Below are 21,046 nucleotides of genomic sequence, written 5' to 3' on the forward strand. Positions count from 1 at the left end.
AATTGAAATTTATTTGAAATATTTTTTCCTAGGTTCAGCTTATGGTAACTGATAGTGAATTGTCAGATCAGTTTTCAATTGATACTGTTGGGAGTCATGGAGCAGTTAAGTGTAAAGCCCTGAAAATGGAATATCAAGTGAGTTCATTCTGTGCTCATTACAAAACTTCTATCTAAACTGTGTCGGTTGACTCTATTGACTACTTAATTATTAAGGATGTTATTTTATGTAATAGTTTTTGAAATGTTTTTGTGAAAATATTTTTTTCCTTAGGTTGGTGTCACTATTGGCCTTAGCAGTTTTAATATTACCAGAATTGTGACATTTACCCCTTTTTATATGATTGAAAACAAAAGCAAGTATCGTGTATCAGTGGCTGAAGAAGGAAATGATAAATGGCTCTCTCTTGATTTGGAGCAGGTAGGTAGATGAATTTCAGTAACATAAGTCTTTGGATTTGTATTTTTCCTTGAAGTTAGATAACTTAAATTACAATGTTATGTTTTAACTTTCCACTTGCACCCCCCAAGTTTATTTCAGTTCCATGAACATTCATTGAGTATTTAAACCAAGCCCTAGATATTTAATTATTAAAACCCAAACCTTGCCATCTAGGAATATATTGCTTGATAAGGGAGGTGTAAACATTTAACAGTTACTAACCAAATGGACTCAAATAAGACTAGATACATTATAAATGCAGGAAACAGAAGGAAATGATTTATTTTCTTCAGGAAGCTCTTAGGGCTGCCTTTAAAGAGCATGGTGAACCAGCTTTTTTAGGAAGGTGATAGTGACTTAGAAGAAAAATGTTTATTTTACTCTATCTGTAGCTATTAAACCTCTAGATAAGAACTTTCTGAAGGACTCACTGCCCCAGGTTGATAGAATATTTTACTTTTGAAGAAATTTTATTCTAGATATATTGGGATTATAAGAGGAATGTTTACTATTTTTATTCACTTTTCTTGCTTTTAAGCCATCCTTCTGGAATCATTCTTCTTGATATGCATCCCTTAGAATTTCCTTTGTGCTGTTGCTGGAGGAAAATGGAATGTTTGTGTTTATCCATAAAAGTTTTTTTGAGAATAAATCCTCTAATACCTATATTTAAACATAATACTTGCTTAAAAGAGATAGTTCCAATTCGTTATGCATTCCTCAGATTGCCAAAAAGCAGTGTGGAATTTAAGTTAGAGGCACATTTTCTGGAATGCATTGTACATTTAATTCCCAGTTCTGCCCTTCCAGGCTGTGTGATTTTTTAAATAATTTTTTAAAGCCCTGACTGGCGTAGCTCAGTGGATTGAGCATGGGCTGCGAACCAAAGCATCATAGGTTCAATTCCCAGTCAGGGCACATGCCTGGGTTTCAGGCCACGGCCCCCAGCAACCGCACATTGATGTTTCTCTCTTTCTCCCTCCCTTCCCTCTCTAAAATAAATAAATAAATAAATAAATAAATAAAATAATTATTTTTTAATTTTTGTTCACATGTTATTATTGTTGTTCAAGTACAGTTGTCTCCATTTTCCCCTACCACTCCCCGCCACCCCAGCCATCCCCACTTCCCACCCTTGATCCTGCCCCCTCTTTGGTTTTGTCCGTGTGTCCTTTATAGTTGTTCCTGAAAACCCTTCCCCCTTCTCCCATTTCCCACATCCCCTCTGGTTACTGTCAGTTTGTTCTTTGGTGTCTCTGGTTATAGTTTGTTCACTTGTTCTTTTTCTTGATTAGGTTCCACTTTTAGGTGAGATCATATGGTATTTGTCTTTTACTGCCTGGCTTATTTCACTTAGCATAATGTTCCCCAGTTTTTATCATCATCTTTACTTCGTGGTACTTTTTCTTGATAATGAGTTCTCGTTCTTCTCAGCATGTATATTTCCCTTCACTGTTTTTTGGCATCCCTTTTTGTGGAGTGGTTCTGTCATTTCTTTGGAGGTTATCTTTCTTTTCTCTTTAGCTGCCTTCAGTCTCTGTGTTCGATGTTCTGTAGTCCTACTACTGTTTACCCACATGTGGGTTCCAAAATTTTATATATCCTGTTTGAGATGTCTTACTGCTAGGTCTGTGGATTAATAATTCTTCATACTGCCTGGAAAATTTGTAACTATTATTTCTTTAAATATTGTCTCTCCCCTGTCTTCTCATTTCCCCTTCTGAGCTTTTAATCAAACATATTCTAGACTTTTACATTCTATCTTCCATGTCTCCTAACATCTTTTTTATATTTTTCATCTGTATAACTCTGCTGCAATCTGGATAAATTCTACATACATATCTTCCATAAGTTTTTACTTTTAGTGTGTCTAAACTGCTTTCTAAGCCTTTGGTTGGGTTTTTTGTTTGAATAATTATATTTCTCATTTCTAGAAGCTCTATTTTTTTCAAGTCTGTCTGTTAATACATTCTTTCAGCAAATACTTACTGTGTACTCCTGTGTGGCTCGTGATAGATACATATTAACAAAGCAACAAGTCCCTGACCTCATGGAGTTTGTATTTCAAGGGAGGTGTAGGAAAACAATACATTAATAATGCCATGATCAATTATTAAAATATATAATATGTTTAAAGGTGACCAATGTAATGGAGGAAAAGAAAATAAGACAGACAAGGAAGTAGTAAGAGTTATCACAAGCAAGGGTGAACTATAATTTTATGTAAGGCGGTCAAGGATAGGACTCAGAGGTCAAATTTCAACAGACTTGGAAGAAATGTGAGAGGTAGCAATTCTCAGGAGTTCACCTGAGCTGGAGCTGAGCTGCTAGGTATTGGAGTAGCTGATTAATACAACAAACCTAAATGAATATAACAGTCAAGCTTTTGATTACCTACTGTGATGGTATAAACAAGAAGCTAAACTGGAAAAAGCATCGAGTCCCCCCAGGAGCAGCATTGGTCAGTGGTCAGGTGGATCAGCACAGATAAGGGGGTTTTATCACTGTCAGGGGAGCCCTGAACAAAAGGCTTTTTTATGGACCTGGGGGAAGGGAGAAAGCAGGGGGGAAAGGCTATGAGTGGAAAAGTCCTGAGCTCTGAGTCAGAGTAGAGAATAAGCTTTCTCTTCTCGGTTTCTGAGAGAAACCTCAAGATTTCTCTCTCGTCTTGACACAGTTTGCAGAGGTTGCTCAGAAGGCTTCTGCCACGGGCCCTAATAAAGGGGACCCAAATGAAGTTGCCTGGGGTAGGAATCATATACATGTTTGAGCTTGGCTGGAGGTAGGACTGAGTCCTTGACAATGCAGTGCTCTGGCTGTGCACCTAGTCTGGTATGAGGAGGTCGTCTGTTCACTGTGAGGCCTGCCAGATAAAATCCCCTTTGTAACTATGTTCTGACCTGAAAAATTACATATAGCCAGGAGCCGGACTCCTCAGCAATGGAGATATCAGGAGAAGAACATTAGAGATAGAAGAATCAGCCGGGGCTGGTGGCCTAAGGAAGGAGAATACTTAGCCTGTTCGAGGGATAGCAAAAGTGGCCAATGTTACTGAAAGGAGGAAAAGTAGCAGAGAACAAGGTATAATGGTGATGAAGAATAATCATGTAGAACTTTTTAAGCCATTGCAAGGATTTTAGCTTTTGCTCTCTGAGTGAACTGGAGACCTGTTGGGGGTTTGAATCGTGATCCCCCAGTCTGCTCTCCAATACTATTTGCTGCTCAATATTGCTATTTTTGCCTTGTTCCTGTGTGTCCTCTTAAGTCTATGGGATGGTTTGGGTTGGATGCAGAGCTGTATGTCTCAGTTCCTACCCTTACAACTCCAGCCTTGCTTTGCTTTATAGATTTTTAAGCATGTCTTTTTCTCTGTTTATTTACACAGTTCTGTCTGCATATGTGTCTTTCTAATACATTATTGGATCTTTTTAGTACCTATCTATAGCTGTCTTGAACGATTTCCATTAATTGCAGTTAAACCTGAATAACACTTCTTTTTTTATTTTATTTTCATTTTTAGTCTTTTTTAAGATAGGTTTTCTTTGCTAGTTTAAAAGTTTTACATTTCAATTTTAGCTTATGATGGCGAAGCTTACCCTAAGATTTACACTCATGATTATTACCTATGTAGATTTGTTAAAACTTATCTATTATTTCTATTTTTCAACTACAAAAGACAAATACTTTCCTTCTTTCTCTAGTCTCAAGAGGTGGAGCACATAAGATTTTTAAAAGATACACAGCATACCTTACTAAACATAAAAACATATTTTTAAGGCGAAGGCTATCAGAAGATAGCAGTTTAGGGGATGTTCAAAGAACACATCTGTTGCTTATGGGAAGTATACTTGGATTAGTATTCCAGGTAAGTTTCTGCTAGGTTGCAAGAAACCCTGGGAGGAACCTTCTCAGCCTCCTATAGCCTTCACCATGTTCCATGTCTAGTTCTGTTAATCACCTTTTACGGTTGAGTAGAACTGACTTGACATCTCAGTTCTGCTACATTGTTCCCAGGTCATATGGTGATAATCAGAGTCACACATGAACAGTCTCATTGAAATATGTGAAGCTCCCAGTCCTGGTCAGGGCCTATCACACTAAGACAGGGTTTACAGTAGCTTTCAGACAAGTTTGCTTCTCCTTTCCTGTTCTTTCAGCTCTTTTCTTTGTTTCCAGCTCCTATTGTCCCCGTTTTCTGTCTGGGTACACTCACTATTCTTTTAGTTTGGTTTCCAGATCACTGATATCCAGGTTGTTGTTAAGATTTTGAACCTATTTCCTACTTGAACTTTGAATACTTCTTTTACTTTTTACCCTTATTTAACTTCCCCAACTCTGGATTTAACACGTATCCTGAGTCAGCATTTGTGTGTACTTTGACTACTGCTTAATTACCAAATGATGCCTACAATCTGATTATGATTTTTCATGACTGAGTATATCCTTGTTTTAAGCTTGTATTATCATTTCACTTGATTCCCAGCTCTCTCCTCAGATGACTTCCTGGATTTTAATCCTTCCCTAGATCTGTACCACATTAAAATCTCTGTGTATTGTAGCTTTTCAACTTACTGCCAATTACTGCTTTCATTTACCCGGCCCACAAGTGACAGCCCATCTCTAAGTGGACAGTTTACAGCTGTTTAGGTAAACAACCCAATAACTAGAACAGTGTTGAAAGAGATTTACTTTAATTTTATCCTAAGTGTACTCTGATGGGTTTATTAAAATGATAAAGGTCTTTATGATGCAATCTGTTGTTTTTTAAAAATAAATATATGTAATATGTATGTTTTAGTGTATCCCCTTTTGGCCTGAGGATGCTTCAAATACACTTCTTATTCAAGTTGAAAGAAGTAAAGGCCCTCCCAAAAAGATACATTTTAACAAGCAAGAAAACTGTATTTTATTGCGTCTGGATAATGAGGTAATATTTTTTTGGGGGGGAAGGATTAAAGAAGCTAATGTTACTTACTAATATTTAATTTTTTGCATCAAATAATTTTCTCATTATTTTTTTCCTTTCACCAAAAATGAACAAAGATTTTTTGTGTGTTTGTGAAGGGAAAGAGTACTAAAAGGAGACAGGCATAAAACAGTTTGTTTTACAGAAAGTTAGTTGAAGTGCCTAAAATATACATCTGGAATTTGACACATCTATATATAATAATTAAGAGCATGGTTTCCAAAACATACAATATAAAATAAAAAGTTATGAATAGTTTTATTATTAAATGTTAATATTCTTTGGAAATGATCATATTAGAGAATATTTGTTCCCTTTTTTTCTAGCTTGGAGGTATTATAGCAGAAGTTAACTTGGCTGAGCATTCTACAGTTATTACATTTTCAGATTATCATGATGGGGCAGCTACATTCCTGTTAATAAATCACACTAAGGAAGACATTATTGAATATAGGCAAAGGTAAGATTATCACAAATGCAGTATCACCTGATTTGAGCAAAGTCTAAGTGATAAGACACTGACTTTATGATCATTTCTTAAAAATACAAACGCTGATAATGGTGTTGTGGCTATATTAAACTGTGTTCTTATTTTTTAAAAAAATGTATACTGAGATATGTAGGGGTAAAACTGACTTCATAGCTATTCTCTTGTTAAACTGTGGTATAATTGATGTATAACATTGTACCAGTTTCAGATATGCAACAGAATGATTTGATACTTGAGCATATGGCAAAATGATCACCACAAAGCTAGTTAACATCCATCACCATACATAGTTATAATTTTTTTCTTGTGATGAGACCTTTTAAGATTTACTCTCTTAGCAATTAAAAAAATACAGTAGTATTCTGTGGTCACAATGCTGTACATTGCATGACGTTTATTTTATAACTGGAAGTTTGTGCCTTTTGACTACCTTCACCCATTTTGTCTATTCCCCAACTCCACCCCTCCACCCATCTGTTTTCTGTATTTATGTGTTTGGGTTTTCTAAATTGTGTTATTTTTTCTTTTTTTAAGATTTCACATGTAAGTGAGATCATGTGGTATTTGTCTTTTTCTTACTTATTTCACTGAGCATAATACCCTTAAGGTCCTTCCAATATACATCTGGATGGTGTCACAAATGGCAAGTTTTCCTTTTATATGGCTGAATAATATTTCACTGTATACATGTACCACATTTTGTTTATCTCTTCTTCTGTCATTGGACATTTAGACTATTTCCATGTCTTAGCAATTGTAGATAAAGCAGTAATGAACATGGGTGTCACTCTTTTGGAGTCAGTGTTTTCTTGAGGGTTTTTGGGGGGAGGGGGCTAAATGTGCAGAAATAGAATTGCTAGATCATGTGCTAGTTTTATTTTTAAATTTTTGAGGAAATGCCATACTGTTTTTTACAGTGGCTATATACTTAGTTACAGTCCCACCAGCAGTACCCAGGGTACCCTATTTTCCACATTCGTGCCAATGCTTGTTGTATCTTTTCTGTTCCTTTTTTAAAAAAATAATAGCCATTCTAATAGGTGTGAGGAGATATCTCATTGTGATTTTTATTTGCATTTCTATGATGATTAGTGATAATGAGCATCTTTTTATATGTGTATTAGACATATGTATGTTCTCTCTTAATTTATTTTCAAATGCCTCAGTAAAACAACAAGGAAAACTGAAGCAAGTATGGCAGAAGCTTGATCATTGTGGAATTCTGTGAGGAAAATGTCAGGGTTAATCCTTGTTTTGTCTATTTTCCATTTTTTTGTATTTTTAATGAACACAATATAAATATTCAAACTTCAGTGGTTTTTTTTTTCAAACAGTAGGTATCTTCTTGCTGAGGTGTATGCTAAAGGACTGCTACATTTCAAAACTTCACTAAAGACTGTATTTATATATTGATATTTCAGGACTCCTAATAATATCATTGTTTCAATTTGCTGTGATATTATATCCTTGTAGTTATGCTGAAACTTTTTGTTCCTGTACTTACTGGTCCCAGACCAACTTAAAATTATTTTGTCTGCTCTTTTTAGTTTGTTTTCATCTATCAATTATAAGTGGGCCCATATTTATCAATGTACTACCTTCCTTCCACTGCTAAATACACGGTTCTAATCATTGACTCAAATAAACATTGAGGGAGGGCCCCAAGGCTGGGCTGGCACATAACCTAGAACCCCTCTTTGCCTGTCAGTTCTCTCATCTGTGGAAGATGTTGAGAGACAGGAAAGTTTATTTTTTATGATAATCTATATAATAAAATAATAAATTTATTAATTAAAAATGACAAAAGCAGCCCTGGCCCAGTGGCCCAGTTGGTTGAAATGTCCCCATACACACACACACATGGTTGCAAGTTTAATTCCTGGTCAGAGGACATACCTAGGTTGCAGGTTCCATTCTCAGTCAGGGCATGTATGGGAGCCAGCCAATCGATGTTTGTGTGTGTGTGTGTGTGTGTGTGTGTGTGTGTCTCCCCATGCCCCTACCCACCCCTCCCCCTCCCTTCCTTTCTCTGTAAAATCAATAAACATCCTTCAGTGAGGATTCTAAAAAACTAACAATCCATGGACCTCAAGTAATCTTTCCCAAATAGTGTTCACAGAATCAAGACCTACAGAAAAGGACTTTAGTGACTATTTTCTCAGTTCTGTGAAAGGTAGGTGCATGGCTGGTAATATTCTAGATATATAGTAGCTGAGTTAATTCTTTATGTTCTACTTACAATGTAGCACATCATAACTTAATTCTCTGATACATAGATGAGCCTAGCTGAGGCTCAAGTAGAAGCTTCTTAGTCTTTTCTTGACCTTGCTATTTTTTTAATAGTACAATTCAGGTATGAAGTTTTTAGAAATCTTATCTACTGGATTGTTTTAATTGTAAAAGTAAGAGATAAGGGAGCAACTAGAATCTGATCCTGTGTTGAAATTCCAAAACAAAAAATTGCAATCTTAATGGAAACATAAAATTTGCAGTTTTACAGCCTGCAAGAGTGAACACTAGATTTGGATTTAGAATTATTTCAAGTAGTTACTACATCAAGAGCCTGATTGAATCCAGAGTCCTAGGTGCCAATGCTCTCCAAACCTTTACTCCAACACAGCCTGCTCTTGGAACCTGTGATATTTCAGGCTGCCACCTACTAAATACCACACAAGAACCGAATTCAAAACTGACCTCCTCATTGTGCTGCAAACTCTCCTCCTCCAGATCCTTCTCTGTGAATGACAGTGTCATCTCTTCCTGTCATCCTGGATTTCCCCTGCCTCACCACGCCAAACAGTTAAACTCTGTTTTTTCACATCTTCTCCTTTTGTCTAATCTGTCCTGTCATTTCGGCTCCTAATATTTAGTCCTCTATTTGCCACTAGAGGTAGGTTTCTAGAAATACTAAATATAATCGTATCTCTCTCCTGTTTAGAGTTCTTCAGTGGCTTTTCATTTCTTTTAAAATAAAATATGTTTCTAGGCTACCTTTCTAAACATTTCTCTTTCTGTTGCATTACTCTTAACCTATACTTAAGACCAACTGAAGTCTTTGTTTCCTGAATGCTCTGGGTCCTTCCATGCGTTTTTACCTGTATAGGTTTTCATTTCCTCCAGAAAAACTCCACTTTCCTGGGATCCCTTCCTTTACCACCTTAATCTATACACCCAGTTTTTGATTGCACCTTGACATGTGTAGATGAAAGCATTTGTCATCGTATTGTCATTTTCTTGTGAGTTTAAGTCATGTACATATCCATAGTTAACATTCTGAGGACTGTGGTTAGTTTTTATTTTATCTGCTCAACATACTTACATTTGATATTTTTTCATAAAAAATATAAGAGGTATAGGGCTTTTATCTCCTATGCTTTCCTTTCCCTCAGTATTTTTGTTGTTGTTACTATGGCTGTTAATTGTTTCCTGCACATAAAAGTGTTATCTGCCAATTTTTTAAAATTCTGTAGAAAAGCTGTGAGAAAACTGTGATTCCTGGAATCTCAACGCTGTCAACATTTTAATGCATTTTTCACACTGTTTTACTATTTCTTTTCATCTGTCTGAGTCTCATTTTTAACTATTGTAAGTATGTAAACTTACTTCAAAAACAATTTTTAATGAATGCATGATATTCCATCATATAGAATCACTATCAAATAAATACTCCTTTAAAGATCTTTAACCTATTTTTAATCCTTATAATAACTAATTTATGATCCACTGCTACACTTTCATATCGTAGATTATTTTCTGCTAGTGATGTTTGGAAAACATGCATTCTGTTTCTGTTCTAGATAATTACTTTTTTGTTCTGAAAGATGTTGACGCATTTTAAATTTTGAGACTGCTAACTACCCATGAAAGATTTGGAATACTTCTACATTTTCTTCAACTCCTCTTTCCAAATTCCTGGTGTCTTATGAATATAATTTGGGATTTTGATCCAGGTTAACATAAAATGGATAGATTTTAAAAAATATGTTCATTCAAGGCTTTTTTCACATTTGCATTTATTTATAACATTGACAAGTTGATTTTTTGACTGGTTTAGTTGCTTAATATTTCTACATCTCAGTTCTTAAAATTTTACTTTGAGTCATGTCTGGATTGCTTGGAAGAAAGTCTATGAGTTACTTTTTCAGTAAGATTTTGTGGATAATATGTTATTGCTTGTTTGAAAATATCTTATTCATGAAAATTAATGACAGTTTGACAAAAACCTTTGTCATAAGCTGTTTCCTTAAAATTGTGTAGTCATTGCTCCACTGTTTTCTGTCATTCACTATTTTAGAAAAGTGTAAGACGAGTCTTATTTTTATTACTTTGTGTGTAACTTCGATTTTCCTAGATGTTTATAGACTGTTTTCTCTTTATTTTCTTAAAATGTAAATGGTTTACAAAGATATCTCTAGTATGATGTTCTGTTGTTATTAATTTTGTCTCATAACCAATGATGTCCTTTAATCTGGAGAATCAACTTATACAGCTCACAAAAGTTATATTTTATTATTCATTTGGTTTGTAACTTCTCTAGTTTTTTTTTTTTTATTCTGGTAATCCATTTGTGAATTGATTGAATTTCTTAGATTTATATTCTGTGTCTTAGGTTTTTAGAAATAATTGAGCTGTATTTTTTTTGCCAGACCAAAACCAATACTTAGGGAAGAGTTACCAACCCAATTAAATTCTCTCAGATTTAGTATAAATAAGGTAAAGTAATTGGAATATTTTTCTTTCATAATTAATTTCTATTAACACAAAAGTTGAAAAAATAATTTGAAAGACCTGAAGACCTTTATTTCCTATGTAGGACAAATACTTTCCTTGAAGTATTCTCATTATTTTCTTAGAAAACTACTTTTCCATTGCATAAGGAAAAATGTACAGTCTATTCTTAATCAGAGCTATTATAAATCTCATTTATTGCACTCAGAATTAATGAAGTGTTATTTTGGGTTCTTTATATATCCATATACTTACACTTAGTTTAATGCATGTATTTACTACTTATGTCAGTTCTCTCAGTGAAATAGAAGATTCTCTCCCTCCTGGAAAAGCAGTATTTTATACGTGGGCCGATCCAGTGGGCTCTAGAAACCTGAAATGGAGTTGTGGGAAATGCTACGGTGAAGTGACACAAAAGGATGTATGTATTGGTGGTCTCGGTAGCTATTTTTAAATGGTATTTCTTTTAACCTTGGTAGTTTAATGCTTGTTTTATATTTACACTTGTAAAAGAAACTGTCAAAGATTTTAAGAGTGGTGTTCAAACTTTAACTTAGCCAAGAATGTTTCACACTGGAACTAGTCTAACTTTGTCTACATCATTATTTGCTTCCATTATGTTATAGAGGTAAATTGTGCTGAGAGAGGTTGCTTTCAGCATTCACATCATAAACAGATAAGCTCTTCACTGACAGTCATCCTAGGTTATTTTCACTTGTGTAAGGAACACCTATGGGTCTACTAACTAAAGAATTTATTTCTGGTAGCAAGTGATTATAGATTAGTTTTTTCATAATGAGAAAGTTATATAATCATTTTCCAGTAACATTTTCAATGGCTTTCAGAAATTGTTTCATTAAAATTTTATTAGTCTTTCCAAATATGTCTTAATTTGACTCTGTTGATTAGTAATTTTGCATATTTATGTCATAATGATGGATTTCAGATTTAGCTTTTTTAAAATTGAAATCCACTACAAAATATTAGAAAGACTTCATTTTTTTTATTAAATTTATTGGGATGACATTGGCTAATAAAATTATATAGGTTTTATGTGAAAGATATCATTTGTATTTTGTGTTGTATATTTACCACCCTAAGTCAAGTCTCCTTCCATTACCACTTATCCCCTTCCCCTCTCCTACCTCCCTCTCATCTCTCAATCTTCAACTCTGGTAATCGCCAGACTTTGGAATATTTGAAAATAAGTTAGTTTTCTTACTTCTCAATGTAATTTTACTGCTCTGTATTTTAGAAAGAATTATAAGTAATATAACTCTTCCTAGATAGTGATTTTATGGTAGCAACTCCAGTTTTTCATTTCAGTAGATTATAACATGACACATATTGTATATTTTTCTTAATCAGAATGTTACTTAACTAGAAATTTATTGGATAACTATGTTAATTATTATAATTTGCTATATTTTTCTTGTCATTGAACCTCAAGACACTGATATCAGCACCATACTGATATGTAAGGACTTCCTGCAGAATTACTCACCTGTGGTGAATGTCCATGCTTTGTAGAGCATGCAGTCAAGATGGTAGACATGTTTTATCCTCTTTAGTTCAGCTCTGTGAGAAAATGTGAATTTCTAACTGAAAACATGTAACATATTGGTTGGTCTTAGAATAAAGGAGAGAGAATAATACTTTGCATTATTGATAAATCTACACAGGAAGACTAATTAGATTTTATCAAGATGTTAAATAAAAGAACAATTGATGTATCTTCCTAATAATTTTATTATAATAGTGCAGAAGCTAATATCAAATGTTTCTAATTATGTATACTTCCAGTATAATACAAATATAATTAATTTAGTTTGTTCGACTCTATGAAGGAGGTCCCATAATTATGTTCATTGTTTTAAATGTGAATTCTAGATTTCATGTTGGTTGGGATGTATTCTTAATTTTTTTTGGTGGTTTTATTTTAGGATATGATGACAGCTATAAATTCGGGGAAAAAGACTATTTATTTAGTTTCATTCTTTGAAGGCTTACAGCGCATTATTTTATTCACTGAAGATCCAAATGTATTTAAAGTGACATATGAAAATGAGAAAGCAGAATTAGCAGAGCAAGAAATTGTTTTGGCATTACAAGATGTTGGAATTTCTCTCGTCAACAATTACACAAAGCAAGAAGTAGCCTATATTGGCATTACAAGGTTAGGTGCATTAAAATTTGTATAAATTTAAATGATCAGTTATTAAGTATCAAGAATGGTGATTGTAAAATGTAAAATAATTTAGTTTAACTTTTTGTTTTGGTTAGCCATTGATACGAAGGTAATGCTAATTTAAAAATACTTGAGATTTTTTTGTCCTTTGAGATAAAAATATATCAAAAATCAAATTTATAAACCCATCTTTATGTTGTTCGTTCTCTCGGCTCTCTGAAAAGTTAGATTTATTCAGCTTACCAGAAGTATACTTTATTTAACATGTCATAAGGTTATCCTACTACAATGCAGGGTATATTGTAGATGTTCCTTAAATAGTTGTTCAAAGAGTAAAGACAATTATGTTCTATTTTGACCTTGGTACTTTAAGATGTTATAAAGTAATACTTTATCATTCCCCATATAAGTTATCACTAGTGAAATTCTTTTCTTCCCCTATACCTTTACTATTCCTAGTCATAAAAAAACTCAAAATAAAATTATATTTAGTGTTTGTTCCTAATTTGAAAGCATTTCTGGATTCTAATCTATATAACCACAATAATATAGTTTCATCAATCCTTTGACTTAAACTATTAAATAGATATATTAAAGGTATATAATACAGATCTAAATTTGTTTTTCTCTCTAAATGTATCTAGAAATGCCCCTGACTCCTTATTGAATGGAATCCATCTTAAACAGAATATTAAACACTATTTTGTTAAAAACATTTATTGTTCTCAAAAAATGTGTTTATTATTTAAACAAAAATGTCAAGGAGGCAACAGATTTTAAGCCTATTATATCCAATGCTGTGGTGTGGGTGCAAGTGGAAATAAATAATATGTTTCCTACCTTTCTTTTAATTAAGTTAATATAAATTTTAGAAGGAATAAGCAAATAGAATACCTAACAAAACTGAATAACTTACATACTGAAAAAGAGTGAAGTAATTTTAGAATGTAGATAGATTTTTTATTCTATATTTTTCAGCAACTTTTCAGTGAAGATTTGTTTCCTGTCACTCTGTCTTCCCTACATTATTGTTTCATACTTTGTCTTTCTAAACCCCAATTCCCTCTCATAGCTCACTACCTTGCATTCACTTCACTGAGAAAATGGAAGCATTCAAAGAGGAACTTTTAGAGACCTACCCCCCAATATCAGCTTCCTACCCACCATCATTTATTACCTACCTACTATGCTGACATACTTCCCCACAGTTATCATATACACATCATGTGCTCCTATTTAAATAATTTTTTCTACTTTTGCACTGTATTATATTCCCTTTTACCTCCTGAGACACCAACACAGTTATTCTCCTCTTTCTTTCTCCTATATCAACAATTTTTGGCTCTCTTTTGAATTGTTCTTGTCAGTGTTACTTCTTTCAACTTAAAAATTTTCTTAAACCTAATTTCCTTGCTACCTACTACATACTTATTTGCTTCCTTTTATAGCTGAACTGCCCAAAGTATTGTCCATTACAGAAGAGTTAAATGTATTCACTATGTTCAGTTCTTTTTTAACTATTCCAAATAGCCTTTGCTGTCAATGTACCATGAAACTGGTGTCAAAATCACCCTAGAGACCAGTGTATTGCTGGGTTCATTGCACTATTATCAACCACTTCTTTGACTTGACTTCAGGGTTCCTCACCATCTTGATTTTTCTTTCTGTACCAACCTTCTTAGTCTCATTTGTTGGTTCCTTGTCTTCTCCACTGAGAAGACAATATTGGATGCCATGAGGCTCTCAACCTTAGTCCTCTTCTATGTTTCAGTTTTGTGATTTCAAGTACTACATATATGTCAGAATTTTCTAGAAATACATCTTCAGCCAGATTTTCCCCCTTGAACTCCAGGCTTATATATCCAATTGCCTACACAAAATTTCTACTCAGATACCTAAGAGACTTCTTAAACTTTATATGTTTAAAACCCAATTCCTGATCTTCTAACCAAAACCTGCTTCCCCATTAAAGTTAATGACAACTACATCTTTCTAGTTGCTTAGGGCAAAAACTTTAGAGTCATCTTGATTCATCTCTATCTCACACCCCACATATAATCCATCTAGAAGTTCTGTGCTGGCTCTACCTTCAAAACATACATAAAATCTAACCACTTTTCACTAGCTCACTGCTATTACCCTAGGCAGAACCATCACCATTTTTCTCCCAGCTTACTGCAATTAAACTCCTAACAAGTTTGTCTGCTTCTAGCAGTTATCTGCTTATCTCTTCTCCCATCCCAGCAGTGTATTCCTAACAAAGATTAAGTCAAATCATGTCGCTGATCTTCTCATAATTAATTAGTGGTTCTTCATCACAGAGTAAAACTCGAAGTCTTTACAATATCCTACAAGGCTTTCCCATTGTTTGGCCTCTCATAATCTGTCTTACTTCATCTTCTCTTAATGTGTTCCAGTTATGCCACTCTCCTTCCTCCTCTTCACACGCTACACGTGCTTTGGAGCCTTGGCTCCAACTGGTCCCTCTCCTTGAAATGCTCACTTATTGTCTTCTGGATAAATTTCCTTTAAGATTCTTGAAGTCTTCTATGACAAAGCCTTGGGCTTCTAAAGCCCTGTTGACCACTCTATTTTAATATGGCAACCCCCCCAATTTATATATCTCAATATTCCATATCCACCTTACCCTGCTTTTTTTTCCTTCAAAAGAATTTCACCTCCTAATATGTTAAAGTATGCTGAATTACTATATTTATGTCCTTAGCTAAAATAAAGCTTCAGAATGGGAGAGATGTTTACAGATAGTATTCCTACCACCTAGAATGGTGCATAAGTAGGAATTTAATAAATTGTTTGAATGAATTCACGTGTTTAAACTTGTAATATGCTTGCTTATTATTGAAGATATTGCAGAATTTTTACTGAAGGTTTTGTAATTCATGTAGTAAACCAGTTAAAATGTAAATGTGTATAAATTAGTACCATGATTTTTGCTTTCATATATAAGTTCTGATGTGGTTTGGGAGACAAAGCCTAAGAAGAAGGCAAGATGGAAGCCAATGAGTGTAAAGCACACTGAGAAATTAGAGAAAGAATTTAAGGAATATATTGAATCTTCACCTTCAGAAGATAAGGTTACTGAGTTGGACACTAATATCCCGGTAATATTTTTAACTACTGATAATGAAGTCTTAATATTTATTTGTTGTAATTAGATTAATCACTAATGAATTTTTAGTGAAAGGCTTATTTTGTTGTAAAACAATGAATGTTGTAACACATACTTTAAACAAAATATTTTAAATAGTTGTCTGTTAAAAACTCAGACTTTCTCTTGAGATGCAAATGATCTGCTGGTCCTTGGTTAACATGCCTAGCTTTTTATTTTTTATTTATTTATTTCTAAGATTATTTTATTTTTTATCACTTGCTTGTGGTAAATTTTAGTAAATTTGCATAAAAAGTCATACAACCACACTGTAAGGAATATCTGAGTAGTTTTGTGAATTGTATAGATATGGGCTATAAAGATCTCAATCTGAACCTAACCAAATGTTTAGCCTGTTATTTTTTCATAGTTAAAATATTTTGGTACAGATTTCTAATTTTAATGAATTATGAGTAAAGAGAAATTCTGTGTTTGGGGGGATGGAATGTCTTTCAGGTTGTCTTTACACCTAATGGTAGTACATGAAAATTCTGCAACCACATGAAATAGCTATACGCGAATTATCTGCCAGCATTAAAAGTGGAATATAACACATCTGCACATCAGTCATCATTTAGAATTCAAATTTATAGAATACAGGTGAGTTTGAAAAGATTGGCAAATTATATTCTAAAGGAATGAGCAATAAACTAATGTATTCCCGTGGTCTATTTTAGTCAGCTCTTCCATTTCAGTGTGGTTCTAGATTCTTTGATTCTTTCTACTTCTTAAACCTTGCTATTCTAGTCAGGTTCTGTAATTAACATATGCATATACTGACCTTTTTTTTTTTTTAATTTTCTTAGATCCAAAACCAGATACATGGTGCTATATTCCATTTGTATTTTATCCTATTAGACCTCCCAAGTCAGTCACCATGGATTCAGGTTTGTTATATTTCTGGAGTGCCATAAAAAGGGTACTATTAGATATTTGGGTTTTTTTACTATAAAAAATATGAAATGAAACCATTTTATTCAGCTAACTTCAACAAAACCGAATAAATACTGAAGAAAAGATTAACTAGAAATATATATTTAAGTTATTAGAAATGTTAATTTTCAAAATTACAAATTTTAAATCTCTGATTTAAAAGTCACTGGGACCTATGAATAAATTGTGAAGCTCAAGTTCAGACTGTTCGTTGACCACCATGGAAAGTATCCTATAATTTCCACGACAGTGACTGATAGTCCACTGCTTCTTCTTTCCCATCCTCTTCTTCCCCTTCACTTTCTTTCTGTTCTCTTCTCCTCACTTTCCCTTCCCATCCCACTACCCTGCTTCCCTCCCCTCTTTTTGCTTTCCACCCCCACCTCCATACCACTGACTCTAAACTATCTAAATATTCATAATCTGCTCAGAAGCTTTTTGACCAGTGTGCATGCCAACCAAGCCCTTCCATCTAGAAGTCTGGGGCAAGATCCTGAAATCTGTGTTTTCACAAAGTTTCCCTGATGCTTCTAATGCTTGCTTCTAATTTAAAATTATGGATATAAAGATTGGTAATCCTTATAGTGAATGTAGATAATTTACAAAAACAATCCTGGAGTCTGAAATTAAGATTGTAATGAATCATGCAAATACTAGTAATTTAATTGATACTCATAATTGAGTAAATAATTTAGTTGGTCATTGTGATGTACATTACATTGCAAGAAAATGCTTATTGTCTTTTGTTTAAAGCATTTTGGGATTGATCATATTACTGACCTTTACAGCACCAAAGCCTTTTACAGACGTCTGTATTGTCATGAGATCTGCAGGGCATTCCCAGATATCGCGCATTAAGTAAGTGTCTTAATCCATTTCTGGAGTGTGTATTTAATGTTTTGATTTAAATATGTGAGTTAATTGTACTCTAAAAAATCAATTTTAGATGAGTAAAAGATTTGAGTATAAAATATTAAATTATAATTATCATAGAAAAATCAATTATTTTATAATTGTGGAGAATTAGAAGGCTCCAAATGAAATATGCTTAGATATTAAAAATAGCCATTTTTAAGTTATGGGCATTTTGCTGTGACCTGTGTGGCTCAGTTGGCTAGGCAAAGTGAAAGGTTGCAGGTTTGATTCCTGGCCAGGGCATGTGCCTAGGTTGCAGGTGCAGTCCCTAGTCTGGGCATGTAAGAGCAGCAACTGATTGATTAATGTCTTTGTCATCCATTAATGTTTCTCCCCTCTCTCTTTCTCCCTCCCTCCCTTCCCCTTCTCAAATAAATAAAAAAAACCTTTTAAAAATGATGGGCATTTTATTATTTTTGTATTTATTTTTTTCTCATAAGCTCTCTGTAATTACTGCATATTTTTTAGAAACAAGGAGAGAGTATTTTCAAATCCAGACACCACCCAGTCTAAGAAATAAAACATTTACAGAAAGACTCATCTGTGTATTACTCCCTTTTCTTGTTTTCCCTGCCCTATCACCAAGACAAACACTATCTTTATTCTCTTGCTTTTGAAAGTATAGTCGTATTGCATATGTATATCTAAACATTATTCTTCTTAATTTTACCTTAATTAAAAAATTCAAACTGTACATATACTGCTGGGACTTGCTTTTTGCATTAAACTTTTTACTACAATCTATTTATTTTGTTGTATGTAGCTAGAGTTTAGTCATAATTACTCAGTGTTAAATGACTGCCTACTACAGGTTACTTATAGATGGCCTCCCTGCCAACATTTTTATGTTTCAGTTTGTTGCTATTATGAGCAATCTTGTTACGACAGTTATCTTTCTAGAAGAATTATTTATTCCTACATTTTTCTCATCTAGTTTTCTTAATAATGAATTATTAATGATCTTTAATGTTTTCTATTCATAATATAGGTACTTCAAAGTGTTGATCCAGGAAATGGATCTCAGGTTAGATCTTGGGTTTGTCTATGCTTTAGCAGAACTTATGACAGAAGCCGAAGTAACCGAAAAAACAGAGGTAAGACTTACAATATTAACACTGATGGGAAGGCCTAGGGAAAGAGGAATAAGAAAAATATCCTTATAAATTCTTAAAAGTATTAAATGGTTTTATTTTAAAATATAATTTTAATTATGCTGCTATGGTAAGTACATTGGTAGAAAGTAGAAATCACATTTTCTGATTATAGAAGACAAGTTAAGAATAGTTTTAAACAAAGCTGTGTAGAAGGAAGACAAGCTAAAATAGTCTTGCAAACAGAAGTTAGAGTTAGCAAACAGAAGGAGAGTTTTAAGCCAATAGTAGGAAGAAGAGGATGGATAATCAGTCATGTTCACATTACTATTTTTCCCTATTTGTGGTCCAGGACTACTTTCATTTAAATTAATAATTAGAAATTTGGAATGACCAGGATATTTGATGGAAGAAGGGATAAGGCAAATTAAAAGTAGTATCTTATTTGTGACAGATGGGAAGGCTATAAAATCACAATAATAGGGTGGGTCAGATATGTTGTCTTTTTTAGCTGCCCTTATAGAAACAATTCTGAAGATACGACAAACTACATGGATAAAGAATAAGGGCAAATAACCACTATGAAAAACAGTATGGAACTTCCTCAGAAAACTAAAAATGGATCTGCCTTTTGACCCAGCAATTCCACTGCTGGGACTCTATCCTAAGAACCCTGAAACACCAATACAAAAGAACCTTTGCACCCCAATGTTCATAGCAGCACAATTTATAATAGCTAGGTGCTGGAAGCAACCTAGGTGGCCATCAGTAAATGAATGGATCAAAAAACAATGGTACATTTACACAATGGAATTCTATGCAGCAGAAAGAAAGAAGGAGCTCCTACCCTTTGCAAGAGCATGGATGGAGCTGGAAAGCATTATGCTAAGTGAAATAAGCCAGGCAGTGAAAGACAAATACCATATGATCTCACCTTTAACAGGAACCTAAACAACAAAACCAAGAAACAAGCAAAATATAGTCAAAGACACTGAAATAGAGGACAGGCTGACGGTGACCAGAGGGGAGAGAAGAGGGAATTTCAGGGGAGAATGGGAAGGGTTTACAGGAACAAATTTAAAGGACACATGGACAAAAACTAGGAGGGGGGTAATGGGAGGGAAGTGGGGAGGGATGGGTGGGTGGGCTGGAATGGGAGTAAAGGCAGAAAACTGTACTTGAACAATGATTAAAATAAAATAAAAAAAAAGAATAAGGGCAAATAAACTTTTTTCTGTTGATAGGTTTATTATAGTTCATATACCATACATTTTACCCATTTAAACTGTTTGATTCAATGGTTTTTAGTATATTTACAGAGTTAAACAACCATCCCACTATCTAATTCTAGAACATTTTCATTACCCCAAAAAGAAACCATTCTAGCCCCATAGAACCACTACTATACTTTCTGTCTGTAGGTTTTCTACTCTAGATATTTCATATTAATGGAACCATACACTATATAGTCTCTTTGATAGGATTATTTTACTTACCATAATGTTTTTAAGGTTCATCCATGTTGTAGCATGTATCTGTACTTCATTTTTTTTCTAACCAAGTAATATTTTATTGTATGAATATGCCACATTTTGTTTTTCCATTCATCAGTTAATGAACATTTGAGGTGTTTTTACATTTGGGCTGTTATGAATAATGCTGCTCTGAATATTTGTGTACAAGCTTTTATTTGGACATACAATTTTATTTCTCTGGGATGTGTACCTAGGAATGGAACTTCAGGAACATGATAACTATGTTTAATCACATTAGGACTGCCAGGCAGTTTTCCATAGTGACCATTTTGTGTTCTCACCAGAATGTGTGAGGAGTCTGATTTCAGCAAACACATCCTTACCAACACTTGTTATTATCTGCCCTTTTGATTCTCACCATCCTTGTGGGTGTGAAGTAGTATATCATTGTGGTTTTGATTTGCATTTGCCTGATGAGTCATGACACTGAGCACCTTTTGATGTCTTATTTAACTATTTGCATATTTTCTGTGGAGAAATGTCTATTCAGATACTTTGCTACTTTATTATTTAATGGGTTGTCCTATTTTTATTGAATTGTAGAAGTTCTTTATATGCTCTGAATACAAATCTTGAATCAGATACATGAT

General features: G+C 33.8%; 1 protein-coding gene across 1 annotated transcript in view; it reads left to right on the forward strand.

The window, feature by feature from the left end:
* VPS13A (vacuolar protein sorting 13 homolog A) overlaps window positions 1-21,046 on the forward strand; it is a 217,331-nt gene that overhangs the window by 142,989 nt on the left and 53,296 nt on the right. The window contains exons 49-59 of the mRNA XM_036021769.1: window positions 33-137; window positions 274-420; window positions 5,240-5,368; window positions 5,734-5,867; window positions 10,917-11,046; window positions 12,569-12,801; window positions 15,782-15,935; window positions 16,439-16,582; window positions 16,789-16,869; window positions 17,704-17,773; window positions 18,819-18,924. Coding sequence (XP_035877662.1) covers window positions 33-137; window positions 274-420; window positions 5,240-5,368; window positions 5,734-5,867; window positions 10,917-11,046; window positions 12,569-12,801; window positions 15,782-15,935; window positions 16,439-16,468 — 1,062 coding nt within the window. The 3' untranslated portion in view covers window positions 16,469-16,582; window positions 16,789-16,869; window positions 17,704-17,773; window positions 18,819-18,924. The remainder of the gene's footprint in view (window positions 1-32; window positions 138-273; window positions 421-5,239; window positions 5,369-5,733; window positions 5,868-10,916; window positions 11,047-12,568; window positions 12,802-15,781; window positions 15,936-16,438; window positions 16,583-16,788; window positions 16,870-17,703; window positions 17,774-18,818; window positions 18,925-21,046) is intronic.

Source organism: Phyllostomus discolor, chromosome 3, assembly GCF_004126475.2.
Source record: "Phyllostomus discolor isolate MPI-MPIP mPhyDis1 chromosome 3, mPhyDis1.pri.v3, whole genome shotgun sequence".
Taxonomy (NCBI): domain Eukaryota; kingdom Metazoa; phylum Chordata; class Mammalia; order Chiroptera; family Phyllostomidae; genus Phyllostomus; species Phyllostomus discolor.